The sequence below is a fragment of the Hypanus sabinus genome (assembly GCF_030144855.1).
Source record: "Hypanus sabinus isolate sHypSab1 chromosome X2 unlocalized genomic scaffold, sHypSab1.hap1 SUPER_X2_unloc_11, whole genome shotgun sequence".
NCBI classification, from domain to species: Eukaryota; Metazoa; Chordata; class Chondrichthyes; order Myliobatiformes; family Dasyatidae; genus Hypanus; species Hypanus sabinus.
The window spans coordinates 152,501-166,286 of record NW_026778981.1 but is presented as its reverse complement, the minus strand read 5'-3'; the positions used below and the strand labels follow the sequence as shown (position 1 = coordinate 166,286).

Sequence of the window (13,786 nt, the reverse complement as noted above, 5' to 3'; positions counted from 1 at the left end):
TGTGATTTGACGGTTAGAAGTCCCCGCCACTCCAGGCAGCACTTTCCAAGCATCCTCCACTCCCCGTGTACAATCTCACCCCCTCACACCTCCTCTGAAATTACCCACCCCACCCCCCCGTCACCGTAAGTGCACGCCCTCCGGTATTAGACATGTCAACCCGGAGGAAGCAGATACTGTCTGTGAACTTCATCAATGTCTGTTATAATCTTACGAACTTCTGTCAGATCTCCCCCTCAGCCTCTGTTGCTCCAGAGAGAACAACCAACATTTGTCCGTTGAAATTTGTTTTTTTTTGTGTGTGTGTGTGGTAGCATTATAATGCAATGCAGAAAACAACTACAGTACTGTTCCAAAGTCCTAGGCGATGGGTGGTGACATCCGTTAGTCTCACGAGACCGTGGACCTGCGCCCGGAAAGTCCTCTCCAGGGTGCGGGCCCTGGGCAGGGTTGTGTGGGAGACCGGCAGTTGCCCACGCTGCGAGTCTCCCCTCTCCACGCCACCGACGTTGTCCAAGGGAAGGGCAGGGGCCGATACAGCTCGGCACCGGTGTCGTCGCAGGAGTTGCCAGAGCGGGGTTGAAGACAACGTCGGACTGCCTCAGGGACTCCAGCTCCGGATTTGCCCTCAGGGTTCACTCTCGAGGCCTCCCCCATGAGTGGGTACGGCCGCGGGGCAGCGGAGGTTTGAAATCAGTTTTCCCTCTCTCAGGTGGACTGTCCTCCCAGGCTGACGAGCCCCGTCTGCCCGGAGCGACTGGTTTAAGGCGCCAGGACCCGCCTTCGCCCCTTCTCCTGTCAGTAGAAACAGCTCCGCTGGGTTTAGAGGCTAAGCCACGCGAGAAGGCCGGGAGCTGGACTTGGTTGTCGGGGAGTATTTGAGGCGCAGGCCGTGAGGAGCACCTTTAGGTAGTGGGAGCTCGTCCCCACCACCACTCCTCGACTCGACAACCTCGGAACCTTAGGCTATACCAAAAAGTATTCACCTCCCCCACAAGTTTTCATGTTTTATTGTTTTACAACATTGAATTACAGCGAATCTAATTTGACACTGATCAACAGGAAAAAAAATCCTTTCGTGTCAAAGTGCAAAAACAGATCTCTACAAACTGATCTAAATCAATTACAGATATAACACACAAAATGACTGATTGCACCAGTATTCACGCCCTTTAATACGACGCACCGATTCACCACTGGTGCGGCCGATTGGTTTTTAGAAGTCACACAATGAGTTAAACGGAGATCACCGCGCGCGGTCAAGGTGTTTCGATTGACTGTGGTGGAAATACGCCTGTAGCTGGAAGGTCCGGCAGCCGGTGAGTCAGTATCCCAGCAAAAACTACACCGTGAAGACAAAAGAACATTCCAAGCAACTCCGCGGAAAGGTTATTGAAAAGCACCAGTCAGGAGACAGATACAAGAAAATTTCCAAGTCACTGAATGTCCCTTAGAGTACAGTTCAGTCAATCATCGAGAAATGGAAAGAATATGGCACAGTTGTTAATCTGCCCAGAGCAGACCGTCCTCAAAGACTGAGTGACCGTGCAAGAAGGGGACGAGTGAGGGAGGCCACCAAGAGACCTACGACAACTCTGGAGGAGCTACAAGCTTCCGTGCCTGAGATGGGAGAGACTGCGCGTACAACAACTGTTGCCCGGGTGCTTCACCAGTCGCAGGTTTATGGGAGAGGGGCAAAGAGAAAGCCACTGTTGAAAAAACTCACATGAAATCTCGGCTAGAGTTTGCCAGAAGGCAGGTGGGAGACTCTGAATTCAGCTGGAGGAAGGGTCTGTGCTCTGAGGAAACTAAGATTGAGCTTCTAGGCCGTCAGGCTAAACGCTATGTATGGCATAAACCAAACACCGCACATCATCAGAAACACACCATCCCTACCGTGAAGCACGGTGGTGGCTGCGTCATGCTGTGGGGGTGTTTCACTGCCTCAGGCCCAGGAAGGCTTGTGAAGGTAGGGGGTAAAACGAATGCAGCAAAATACAGGGAAATCCTGGAGGAAAACCTGATGCAGTCTGCAAGAGAACTGCGACTTGGGAGAAGATTTGTTTTCCAGCAAGACAGTGACCCCAAACACAAAGCCAAATCTACACAGGAATGGCTAAAAAAAAAACCAAGTTAATGCCCTGGGGTGGCCAAGTCAGAGTCCAGACCTCACTCCAATTGACAATTTGTGGCTGGACTTGAAAAGGGCTGTTCCCCATGTGATCTAACAAAGCTTGAGCAGTTTTGCAAAGGAGAATGGGGAAAAATTGCAGTGTCTAGCTGTGCAAAGCTGGTGGAGACCTATCCATGCAGACTCGAGGCCGCAATTGCTGCCAAAAGGTGCATCGACTAAATACTGACTTGAAGGGGGTGAGTAATTATGCAGTCAATTATCTTGTGTTCAATATCGTAATAAACTTAGGCAGATTTGTGTCCTGACGAAGGGCCTTGGCCCGAAACGTCTACAGCACTTCTCCCTGTAGATGCTGCCTGGCCTGCTGTGTTCCACCAGGATTTTGTGTGTGTTGTTCCCCTCTCCCTTCAGGGGGTGGTATTGAACCTGTTTTAGATGTTGGGACCACTCTCCTGAATCCTCCCGGTCAGCAGGGGGCGGTATTGAACCTGTTTTAGATGTTGGGACCACTCTCCTGAATCCTCCCGGTCAGCAGGGGGCGGTATTGAACCTGTTTTAGATGTTGGAACCACTCTCCTGAATCCTCCTCACACTCCCGGTCAGCAGGAGGCGGTATTGAAACTGTTTTAGATGTTGGGACCACTCTCCTGACTCCTCCCGGTCAGCAGGGGGCGGTATTGAACCTGTTTTAGATGTTGGGACCACTCTCCTGAATCCTCCCGGTCAGCAGGGGGCGGTATTGAAACTGTTTTAGATGTTGGGACCACTCTCCTGAATCCTCCCGGTCAGCAGGGGGCGGTATTGAACATGTTTTAGATGTTGGGACCACTCTCCTGAATCCTCCCGGTCAGCAGGGGGCGGTATTGAACCTGTTTTAGATGTTGGGACCACTCTCCTGAATCCTCCCGGTCAGCAGGGGGGCGGTATTGAACCTGTTTTAGATGTTGGGACCACTCTCCTGAATCCTCCTCACACTCCCGGTCAGCAGGAGGCGGTATTGAAACTGTTTTAGATGTTGGGACCACCCTCCTGAATCCTCCCGGTCAGCAGGGGGCGGTATTGAACCTGTTCTGAGTCCTGACGAAGGGTCTTGGCCTGAAACGTCAACAGTGCTTCTCCCTGCAGACGCTGCCCGGCCTGCTGTGTTCCACCGGCATTTTGTGTGTGTTGTTGTTTGAACTTCCAGCATCTGCAGACTTCCTCGTGTTTGCAGATTTGTAGAAATTTGTTTTCATTTTGACACGGAAGAGTATTTCTCCGTCGATCAGTGTCAAAAAAAGCCAAATTCCATGCGCTGTGATTCAATGTTGTAAAACAATAAAACATGGACACTTCCAGTGGAGGGGGGGAGGTGTGAATACTTCTCATAGGCTCTGTAGATATGTAACTCGGACTGGAGGAGCAGTTCAGCCCATCGAGTCTGCTCCGCCATTCCATCATGGCTGATTTATTGTCCCTTTCAGCCCCAGTCTCCCCGTATCCTTTGTCGCCCCTTCCCCCCCCCCACCTGATCACGAACCTATCGTCCTCCCCACGGCCGCCTGCGGCAGCGAATTCCTCCTCACCTCCGTTCTGAATGGACGTTCCTCTGATCCTAGACTCCCCGGCTACAGGCCATATCCTCCCCGCAGCCGCCGAGTCTGTGGCGTTCACGATCTGGTACATTTTCAATGAGGTTCGCCATCCCCCCACCCGCCCCTCCGCTCCCCACTCCAATCCAAACACTCCTCATGCATCAACTCTGGACGCCGACCCCTCCTCGTGCCCGTGGCCGGCTCCTGGTAACCCCCTGTCAGGCGCTCAGCCCTTCCCAACCCAGACCCGCCGCTCTTCCCTCATCCCCATTCAAAATGGTCAGGTGGCCACTGGGGTCAAATCCAAACGTCAGACTGAAATCTCCGTCCACCCGGCCGAGGAGGGATCCTCCCAGCGCAGGCAGACCGGTTCTGAACACGTGTGCGTCCAAAGCCTCACTTTGGCCTCTATATGCGGCGGTGAAGATTATCTTCTTCCTGCTGATTAACTGCCCGGCGGATTATCGGCGTCCCAGTTGCCCACCGTTGAGAACATCCACCACAAACGCCGCCCGGGCGGGGCGAAAAGCATCATCTCACCCTCACCACGGACTTTTTAACTCTCCTCCCATCCGGTAGGTGCTACGGGAGCCTCCGTTCCTGCACCAGCAGGCACAGCAAGAGCTTCTTCCCTGAGGCTGTGACCCTGCTGAACCTCACATCACAGTATCGCACCCATAGTGTCCTGTCCCAGTACTTTTATACCTGCGTTCTGTGGCACTTACTTTTTACTCGCTGTTATTTTGTAAATAACACCATTCTTTGCATTTCTGGTCAGATGCCAACTGCATTTCATTTGGCTTTGTATCAGTACTCGGCACAATGACAGTGAGGTTGAATCTGATCCAATCTAATTCTATTTGCAAGGGAAATGGAAACAATTCAGATGGGATGGAAGGAGAGGGGTCTGCAGGAGCAAGGAAGGGAGAAGGGGACCCAGTGATAGGCAGGTGTGAAGAGGAGTTAAGAGGCCAGAATGGGGAATAGAGGGAGAGGGGAGGGGGAGGGAATTTTGCTTTTGAACCAGAAAGAGAAATCGATTTTGACGCCGCCAGGCAGGTGTCGCGTCCCCGCCCCGAAAGGGGCCTCGTCGCGGCGCCGGAGGGGCGGGCACGGGGGATCAGGATCAAAGCGCCGGGAGGGAGCCGCGGAGGAGGGAAAGGTCTGTTGAGCGGCGATCGTGGCAGTCGCGGAGGAAGTTGAGAGGCATCGATCGTGTGGATAGTCAGGGGCATTTCCCCGGGGCTGAAATGGTTGCCACAAGAGGGCACGGGTTTGAGGTGCTGGGGAGTAGGTACAGAGGAGATGTCAGGGGTAAGTTTTTCACTCAGAGAGCGGTGAGTGTGTGGAATGGGCTGTCGGTGACGGTGGTGGAGGTGGATACGATAGGGTCTTTTAAGAGACTCCTGGACAGGTACATGGAGCTTAGAAAAATAGAGGACTACGGGTAAGCCTGGTTATTTCTAAGGTGGGGACATGTTCGGCACAGCTTTGTGGGCCGAAGGGCCTGTATTGTGCTGAAGGTTTTCTTTGTCTCTTAAGATGTGTTAGATGCCGCGGAGGCTGATGGGGTAGTAGGTAAGGACGAGAGGGAATGTATCGACATTGCGGCGGTGGAAAGATGAGGCGAGCGCGTACGTCCGGGGAAGCGGAGGAGATACGGGTGGAGAAGGATGACATCTGTGGTCCCCTGGGAAGGGAAGTTGCATTCTGGCGGCAGATGTGGCAGAGGCCAAGGGACTAAGAAGAGGATTTTTACAGGAAGCAGGGTAGGGAGCCCAGATAACCGTGGGAATCAGTATGCTCATAAAAGATGTCGATCGACGACTTGTCCCCAGAGTTGGAGGAAGCTTTGACTTTCTTTTTCACTGGCAACCAGTTGCCGATGAAACATTCCCCACTCTGTCCTAATGCCTCTTCTCGACTGCCTCTCGCTTTCCCCCTGGTGCCCCTCCTCCTTCCCTTTCTCCCCCGGTCCACTCTCCTCTCCTGTCAGATTCCTTCCTCTCCAGCCCTTTACCTTCCCCACCCATCACCTCCCCCTGGTGTCCCTCCTCCTTCCCTTTCTCCCACGGTCCACTCTCCTCTCCTGTCAGATTCCTTCCTCTCCAGCCCTTTACCTTCCCCACCCATCACCTCCCCCTGGTGTCCCTCCTCCTTCCCTTTCTCCCACGGTCCACTCTCCTCTCCTGTCAGATTCCTTCCTCTCCAGCCCTTTACCTTTCCCACCCATCACCTCCCCCTGGTGTCCCTCCTCCTTCCCTTTCTCCCACGGTTCACTCTCCTCTCCTGTCAGATTCCTTCTTCTCCAGCCCACACCACCATTTTATTCCAGCACCTTTCTCCCCATCCTTTCCAGTCTTGATAAAGGGTCTTGGCCGGAAAGGTGGGCTGTTTAAAAATTTCAGGATGCTGCCTGACCTGCTGAGTTCCTCCAGGTGTGTGTGTGAGTGTGTGTGTGTGTGTGTGTGTGTGTGTGTGTGTGTGTGTGTGTGTGTGTGTGCGTGCGTGCGTGCGTGCGTGCGTGCGTGCGTGCGTGCGTGCGTGCGTGCGTGCGAACGAGCCTGAAGATTAAACAACAGCATTGAGTTTGAATAGTGCCCCCCATCCCGCCCACAGTGATGATGGTCTCAGCTGGTTAGACGATGCCCCACTCACCACACCCCTCCCCCAGTTCTACACATTCCTTAGTGTGAACAGAATGCCCGCATTCGTCCTTGCCGTTTTCCAACCGGAACCATGCACCGTGCATTTCTTTCCTCTAAATTTAGTGACACAGTCGGTTGAGAGGCACCCTGCCCCAGCAAGCTCCAACAAACGGTCAACACTGATCTAATCATGGGGCAATTGGGGCAATTTGCGATGACCAAATTAACCTTCCGGGCACGACGTTGGACCCTGGGAGGGAACCGGAGCGCCCAGGGAAAGGCCCAGTCATTGCACAGGGAGGATGCGCTTAATCCCCTTGCAGAGGACATTGGGAACTGAACTCTGACCTCGGCTGTAAGGGCAATGCGCGGCCCGCTACGCCACGGCGCGCCCTAGCGCTGCCTGGGAGGTCAGTACTTGAGGCGTTCCAGAAGACGTAATTGACATCAGAGGTTCTGCAGGCACTGGAAACCCAGAGCAACACACACACACACACACACACACACACACACACACACACCTGCAGCAACCTCTGAAGTGAGCTGTGCGCTCTCCCATCTCTCATCAACCGAGACGAAGCCCCGAGTTTATTAAACTTGCTACTTCCCCGGATCCTGCAGGAGACACTGTTTGCCTCTGACCTTTAAAATTTAGCAAATAAAGCTAATTGGGAGCTGTCAGATTGGAAGCTGTGTCCCGTAAGAAGTGACCTCTAGCCTAATTTTCAAAGAGCAATTTATTTGTCAGCTTAAATCAATACAGACCTCAGAGCCAATATGATGTTGAGCAACTATCCCATCAGTTTATAATCCCATATCTCAAAAGCAACCCTCACCAGTTGGCTAAAATTGATTACAGTCAGCATCTGCCTAATTGAATTAAGTTCGCAGTAGATTATTTTGGCCGAATGGGTGTTTTCCTTTCCCCCCCGTAATGAAAAGTACTTCTCTCTCAATTAAGTCGCACGTTCAGAGGGCAGAGAAACTCCGTGCTTCGTGCAAAATGTGTTTGCCTGTTTTTTGGGCCGAGCGTCGATGGGCCAACGGGGAGCAATTGCGCGAGGCAATCTTCAGCTCTTATGTACGAAGCAATTAGTCAGAAAATTAGTCAGGCGGCCGATCCGGAGAGAGCCCCCCCCCGGCCCAGATGGTTTGATCCTGGGACGGGGCCAGAAGTCTGGCCGTTTGGAGTAGCAACTACCCTACCCTCTCCCCCGTCTCGCGGGGTGCTAACTGCTATTTATAAAGCCGTCCATTAAATGTCTTGCATCTGCTTTGTTGCCGAGGTAAGTATTTCCGAAATGCAGATTTAACGTTTCAGGAGACCTCCGCTCGCCTGTTAGCTCACTTGTGGTGAAAAATGGCTCCCCCCCCCCCAAAGCCACGAACCCACACACTCAGAGTCAGACTGGCTCCCTCCACCAAAGTCCTGAGGTGAAAGGCAGGCGTAGAGGGAACGGTCTTAGTTCTTCAAACCTCGCACCTCCCTCCCTGAAACGCGTTCCCGACTGAAACGTCGAGCGGGGAGCGACTTTGTGTGTTGTTTTCAGCCGGCGTTCATGTTACCGTGGCAGCCATCCCCCCCCCCACCCACCCCGATCATCGTTGCCTTGACAACTGCAACTTGGTGTACCGTGTGAGTGGGTCTGAAGGTGCAATATTCGTTCACTGGCTTCTTTTTATTTTACAGCATAAGATTAATTTTCAACCCCCCCCCCTCCCCCGTCTCCCCTTGTTTGAGATGTTTTAACAATCTAATTATTGCTGGTTGTTGTGGAATTTCTCGATGCTAGCTTATGTTTCTATTCCATCTCTCCCACTCCTGTGCATGCTGCTCCCCTCCTCCAACCATCTGTCCCGTGTGTAGCCACATCGCCGACTGCAGAGCCATCAAGTCACGGTTGGTACAACTTCATTTTTAATTACAATTTCTGTCTGTGGAAAGACGAGCCTTGGAGTGAGGTGTGCTGGGTGGGTGGTCTCTCTCCAACACTAGGTAGGCCTTGGATTGGGGTGTGCAGGGGTAGGGCTCTCTCCATACACTAGATAGGCCTTGGATTGGGGTGTGCAGGGGTAGGACTCTCTCCATACACTAGATAGGCCTTGGAGTGAGGTGTGCTGGGTGGGTGGTCTCTCTCCAACACTGGGTAGGCCTTGGATTGGGGTGTGCAGGGGTAGGGCTCTCTCCATACACTAGATAGGCCTTGGATTGGGGTGTGCAGGGGCAGGGCTCTCTCCAAACACTGGGTAGGCCTTGGATTGGGGTGTGCAGGGGTAGGGCTCTCTCCAAACACTGGGTAGGCCTTGGATTGGGGTGTTCAGGGGTAGGACTCTCTCCAACACTGGGTAGGCCTTGGATTGGGGTGTGCAGGGGTAGGACTCTCTCCAACACTGGGTAGGATTGGGGTGTGCAGGGGTAGGACTCTCTCCAACACTGGGTAGGCCTTGGATTGGGGTGTGCAGATGTAGGACTCTCTTCAACACTGGGTAGGCCTTGGATTGGGGTGTGCAGGGGCAGGGCTCTCTCCATACACTAGATAGGCCTTGGATTGGGGTGTGCAGGGGTAGGACTCTCCATACACTAGATAGGCCTTGGATTGGGGTGTGCAGGGGTAGGGCTCTCTCCATACACTAGATAGGCCTTGGATTGGGGTGTGCAGGGGTAGGACTCTCTCCATACACTAGATAGGCCTTGGATTGGGGTGTGCAGGGGTAGGACTCTCTCCAACACTGGGTAGGCCTTGGATTGGGGTGTGCAGGGGCAGGGCTCTCTCCAACAATGGGTAGGCCTTGGATTGGGGTGTGCAGGGGCAGGGCTCTCTCCATACACTAGATAGGCCTTGGATTGGGGTGTGCAGGGGTAGGGCTCTCTCCATACACTAGATAGGCCTTGGATTGGGGTGTGCAGGGGTAGGGCTCTCTCCATACACTAGATAGGCCTTGGATTGGGGTGTGCAGGGGTAGGGCTCTCTCCATACACTAGATAGGCTTTGGATTGGGGTGTGCAGGGGTAGGGCTCTCTCCATACACTAGATAGGCCTTGGATTGGGGTGTGCAGGGGTAGGACTCTCTCCATACACTAGATAGGCCTTGGATTGGGGTGTGCAGGGGCAGGGCTCTCTCCAAACACTGGGTAGGCCTTGGATTGGGGTGTGCAGGGGTAGGACTCTCTCCATACACTAGGTAGGCCTTGGATTGGGGTGTGCAGGGGTAGGACTCTCTCCATACACTAGGTAGGCCTTGGATTGGGGTGTGCAGGATAGGACTCTCTCCATACACTAGATAGGCCTTGGATTGGGGTGTGCAGGGGTAGGACTCTCTCCATACACTAGGTAGGCCTTGGATTGGGGTGTGCAGGGGTAGGGCTCTCTCCATACACTAGGTAGGCCTTGGATTGGGGTGTGCAGGATAGGACTCTCTCCATACACTAGGTAGGCCTTGGATTGGGGTGTGCAGGGGCAGGACTCTCTCCATACACTAGGTAGGCCTTGGATTGGGGTGTGCAGGGGTAGGGCTCTCTCCATACACTAGGTAGGCCTTGGATTGGGGTGTGCAGGATAGGACTCTCTCCATACACTAGATAGGCCTTGGATTGGGGTGTGCAGGGGTAGGACTCTCTCCATACACTAGATAGGCCTTGGATTGGGGTGTGCAGGGGTAGGACTCTCTCCATACACTAGGTAGGCCTTGGATTGGGGTGTGCAGGGGTAGGACTCTCTCCATACACTAGGTAGGCCTTGGATTGGGGTGTGCAGGGGCAGGACTCTCTCCAAACACTGGGTAGGCCTTGGATTGGGGTGTGCAGGGGCAGGACTCTCTCCAAACACTGGGTAGGCCTTGGATTGGGGTGTGCAGGGGCAGGACTCTCTCCATACACTAGGTAGGCCTTGGATTGGGGTGTGCAGGGGCAGGACTCTCTCCAAACACTGGGTAGGCCTTGGATTGGGGTGTGCAGGGGCAGGACTCTCTCCAAACACTGGGTAGGCCTTGGATTGGGGTGTGCAGGGGCAGGACTCTCTCCAAACACTGGGTAGGCCTTGGATTGGGGTGTACAGAGGATGGGCTTTCTCCAAGCATCAACGGTTTGCTCATCTCCATGGACGCTGCCTGACCTGCTGTGTTCCTCCAGCATTTTGACCTTTTTTGTTCTGGATGTTCAGCATCTGCGGAATCTCTTGTGGTTACCACCTCAGTAAAGAAAAGTACCTCAGACATGACCCTGTACTTCCTCCCAAACACTGACGGAGGAGGGCTCACTCCAAACACTGGGCAGGCCTTGGAGAGGGATGTAACAGAGGGAGGGCTCACTCCAAACACTGGGCAGGCCTTGGAGAGGGATGTAACGGAGGGAGGGCTCACTCCAAACACTGGGCAGGCCTTGGAGAGGGATGTAACGGAGGGAGGGCTCACTCCAAACACTGGGCAGGCCTTGGAGAGGGATGTATTGGAGGGAGGGCTCTCTCCAAACACTGGACAGGCCTTGGAGAGGGATGTAACGGAGGGAGGGCTCACTCCAAACACTGGACAGGCCTTGGAGAGGGATGTAACGGAGGGAGGGCTCACTCCAAACACTGGGCACGCCTTGGAGAGGGATGTAACGGAGGGAGGGCTCTCTCCAAACACTGGGCAGGCCTTGGAGAGGGATGTAACGGAGGGAGGGCTCACTCCAAACACTGGGCAGGCCTTGGAGAGGGATGTAACGGAGGGAGGGCTCACTCCAAACACTGGACAGGCCTTGGAGAGGGATGTAACGGAGGGAGGGCTCACTCCAAACACTGGGCACGCCTTGGAGAGGGATGTAACGGAGGGAGGGCTCTCTCCAAACACTGGGCAGGCCTTGGAGAGGGATGTAACGGAGGGAGGGCTCACTCCAAACACTGGGCAGGCCTTGGAGAGGGATGTAACGGAGGGAGGGCTCACTCCAAACACTGGGCAGGCCTTGGAGAGGGATGTAACGGAGGGAGGGCTCACTCCAAACACTGGGCAGGCCTTGGAGAGGGATGTAACGGAGGGAGGGCTCACTCCAAACACTGGGCAGGCCTTGGAGAGGGATGTATTGGAGGGAGGGCTCTCTGCAAACACTGGGTAGGCCTTGGAGTTGGGTGAGCAAGGGTTGGGGCTCCCCTGCCTTCTCCCCGTCACCTTCGATGCCCTGACCAATCGGGAACCTAACAGCCTCCACCGTAAATGTCCCCACAGCCGTCCATGGCCGTGGGTTCCACCGATCCTGGCTGAAAGGAATCCCCGCTCATCTCCGTTCTAAATGGACGTCCCTCTCTCCTGAGCCTGTGACTCCTCCCCCCCACCTATCAGGGTCACATGAAGCCGTAGGAACAGGTATCAGATCGCGAGTCCTCGTTACGCCACCACCGACGGCCAGGCAGACAATCTCTGAAGAGTATTGATAATGGGCTGTGGGGGGGGGGGGTCATTATGGTCACCCCGTCTTGTAAACACACACACACACACACACTGCCCAGTTGAAGGCAATGACACAAATCACTCCTGCCAAGAACAGTCACGGTAGCCCACGACGTGCGACAGGGCACATAATGATGACGTCACACGGCGGGTGGTCAGTCCAACCGCGCCTGGCAGGCGCCAGTGAACTTTGACCGACGGCAGGGAGAGAGGACGGTACGCTTCGCCGCCGGTGTATGCACACGGCGTAGACGGTGATCACAAGAGATTCTGCAGACGCTGGAAATCCAGAGCTACACACACACAAAACTCAGCAGGTCAGGCAGCGTCCACAGAGGGGTAATAAGCTCTTCCATTCTCTCTTCCCGCAGTGGCAGAGTGGCCCACCTCCCTTCGAGCCTCGTTTTTCCAGCCGGTTTATTTTTTTGGAAGATGCATGTGGTTATTATAATGCTGCTGCTGCTTGTGCTGTTGGTCCACAGCTGTGCGTTCTAACGTTGCTGTGTCGTCGAGAGATCGGCCTGTGTTCTTAACCCTTTCTAATCTGTGCACAGTTTCTGTCGCTTTCTAATGTCGCTGCCCCGCTGGTCAGGGCTGAAGCCGCTCGCAGCCAGGTGAGGTTCTCCTTTCAAAGAGGCCGGGAGCGAGAGAGGTCAGCGAACAGGAGAGATCTGCTGACGCGGCGTCTCCGCGGGTAGCGCGGAGACTGTGGAAGTTAGCGCATGGTGCAGCGTCCGGCCAAGGGGGGGGGGGGGGGGGTTGGGGGAAAGAGCAGGTGTGCAAATTCAGCCCACCGTTGCCGGTCTGGTCAGGCTCTGTGGCCTGGTGGCCGGCGGAAGGCAGGGAGTGGCCTGTTCAAAGCAAACATATTGTCGGTGCGCATTAATGTCATTCTCCAGCGGGCATTCAGAGAAACACAATAGAACTGATGAAAAACTTCACCCAACGCGGCGAGCAACCAATGTGCAAAAGACAAGAAACTGTGAAAATGCAAAAGAGGATAAAAATGATAAGTAAATAAGCAATAAATACCGAGAGTGCGAGGTGAAGAGTCCTTGAAAATGGGTCTATGGGTTGTGGAAACATTTTAATGATGGGGCAGTGAAGGTACCCCTTTGGTTCAGGAGCATGATGGCTGAGGGGTAATAACTGTCCCTGAACCTGGTGGTGTGGGTCCTGAGGCTCCTGTACCTCCTTCCTGATGGCTGAGGGGTAATAACTGTTCCTGAGCCTGGTGTTGTGGGTCCTGAGACTCCTGTACCTCCTTCCCTATGGCTGAGGGGTGATAACTGTTCCTGAGCCTGGTGGTGTGGGTCCTGAGGCTCCTGTACCTCCTTCCTGATGGTTGAGGGGTGATAACTGTTCCTGAGCCTGGTGGTGTGGGTCCTGAGGCTCCTGTACCTCCTTCCTGATGGTTGAGGGGTGATAACTGTTCCTGAGCCTGGTGGTGTGGGTCCTGAGGCTCCTGTACCTCCTTCCTGATGGCTGAGGGGTAATAACTGTTCCTGAGCCTGGTGTTGTGGGTCCTGAGACTCCTGTACCTCCTTCCCTATGGCTGAGGGGTGATAACTGTTCCTGAGCCTGGTGGTGTGGGTCCTGAGGCTCCTGTACCTCCTTCCTGATGGTTGAGGGGTGATAACTGTTCCTGAACCTGGTGTTGTGGGTCCTGAGGCTCCTGTACCTCCTTCCTGATGGTTGAGGGGTGATAACTGTTCCTGAGCCTGGTGGTGTGGGTCCTGAGGCTCCTGTACCTCCTTCCTGATGGTTGAGGGGTAATAACTGTTCCTGAGCCTGGTGGTGTGAGTCCTGAGGCTCCTGTACCTCCTTCCTGATGGCAGCAGTGAGAAGAGAGCGTGGCCTGGGTGGTGGGAGTCGCTGATGATGGACGCTGCTTTCTTGTGACAGGGTTTCATGTCGATGTGCTCAGTGGTGGGGATGGCTCTCTTTACCCCTGATGGGACAAGGTTCCCTCGCTGTATCTCCCTCCGACTCTGCAAACCTGAACAAAA

At 54.4% G+C, this 13,786-nt stretch overlaps 1 protein-coding gene across 1 annotated transcript in view; it reads left to right on the top strand.

The window, feature by feature from the left end:
- Positions 1-13,786, top strand: part of LOC132385724 (cell adhesion molecule 1-like) — a gene marked incomplete at its 5' end in the record, with an annotated part of 249,591 nt that overhangs the window by 177,196 nt on the left and 58,609 nt on the right. Inside the window, one exon of the mRNA XM_059957930.1 lies at positions 8,224-8,256. Coding sequence (XP_059813913.1) covers positions 8,224-8,256 — 33 coding nt within the window. The remainder of the gene's footprint in view (positions 1-8,223; positions 8,257-13,786) is intronic.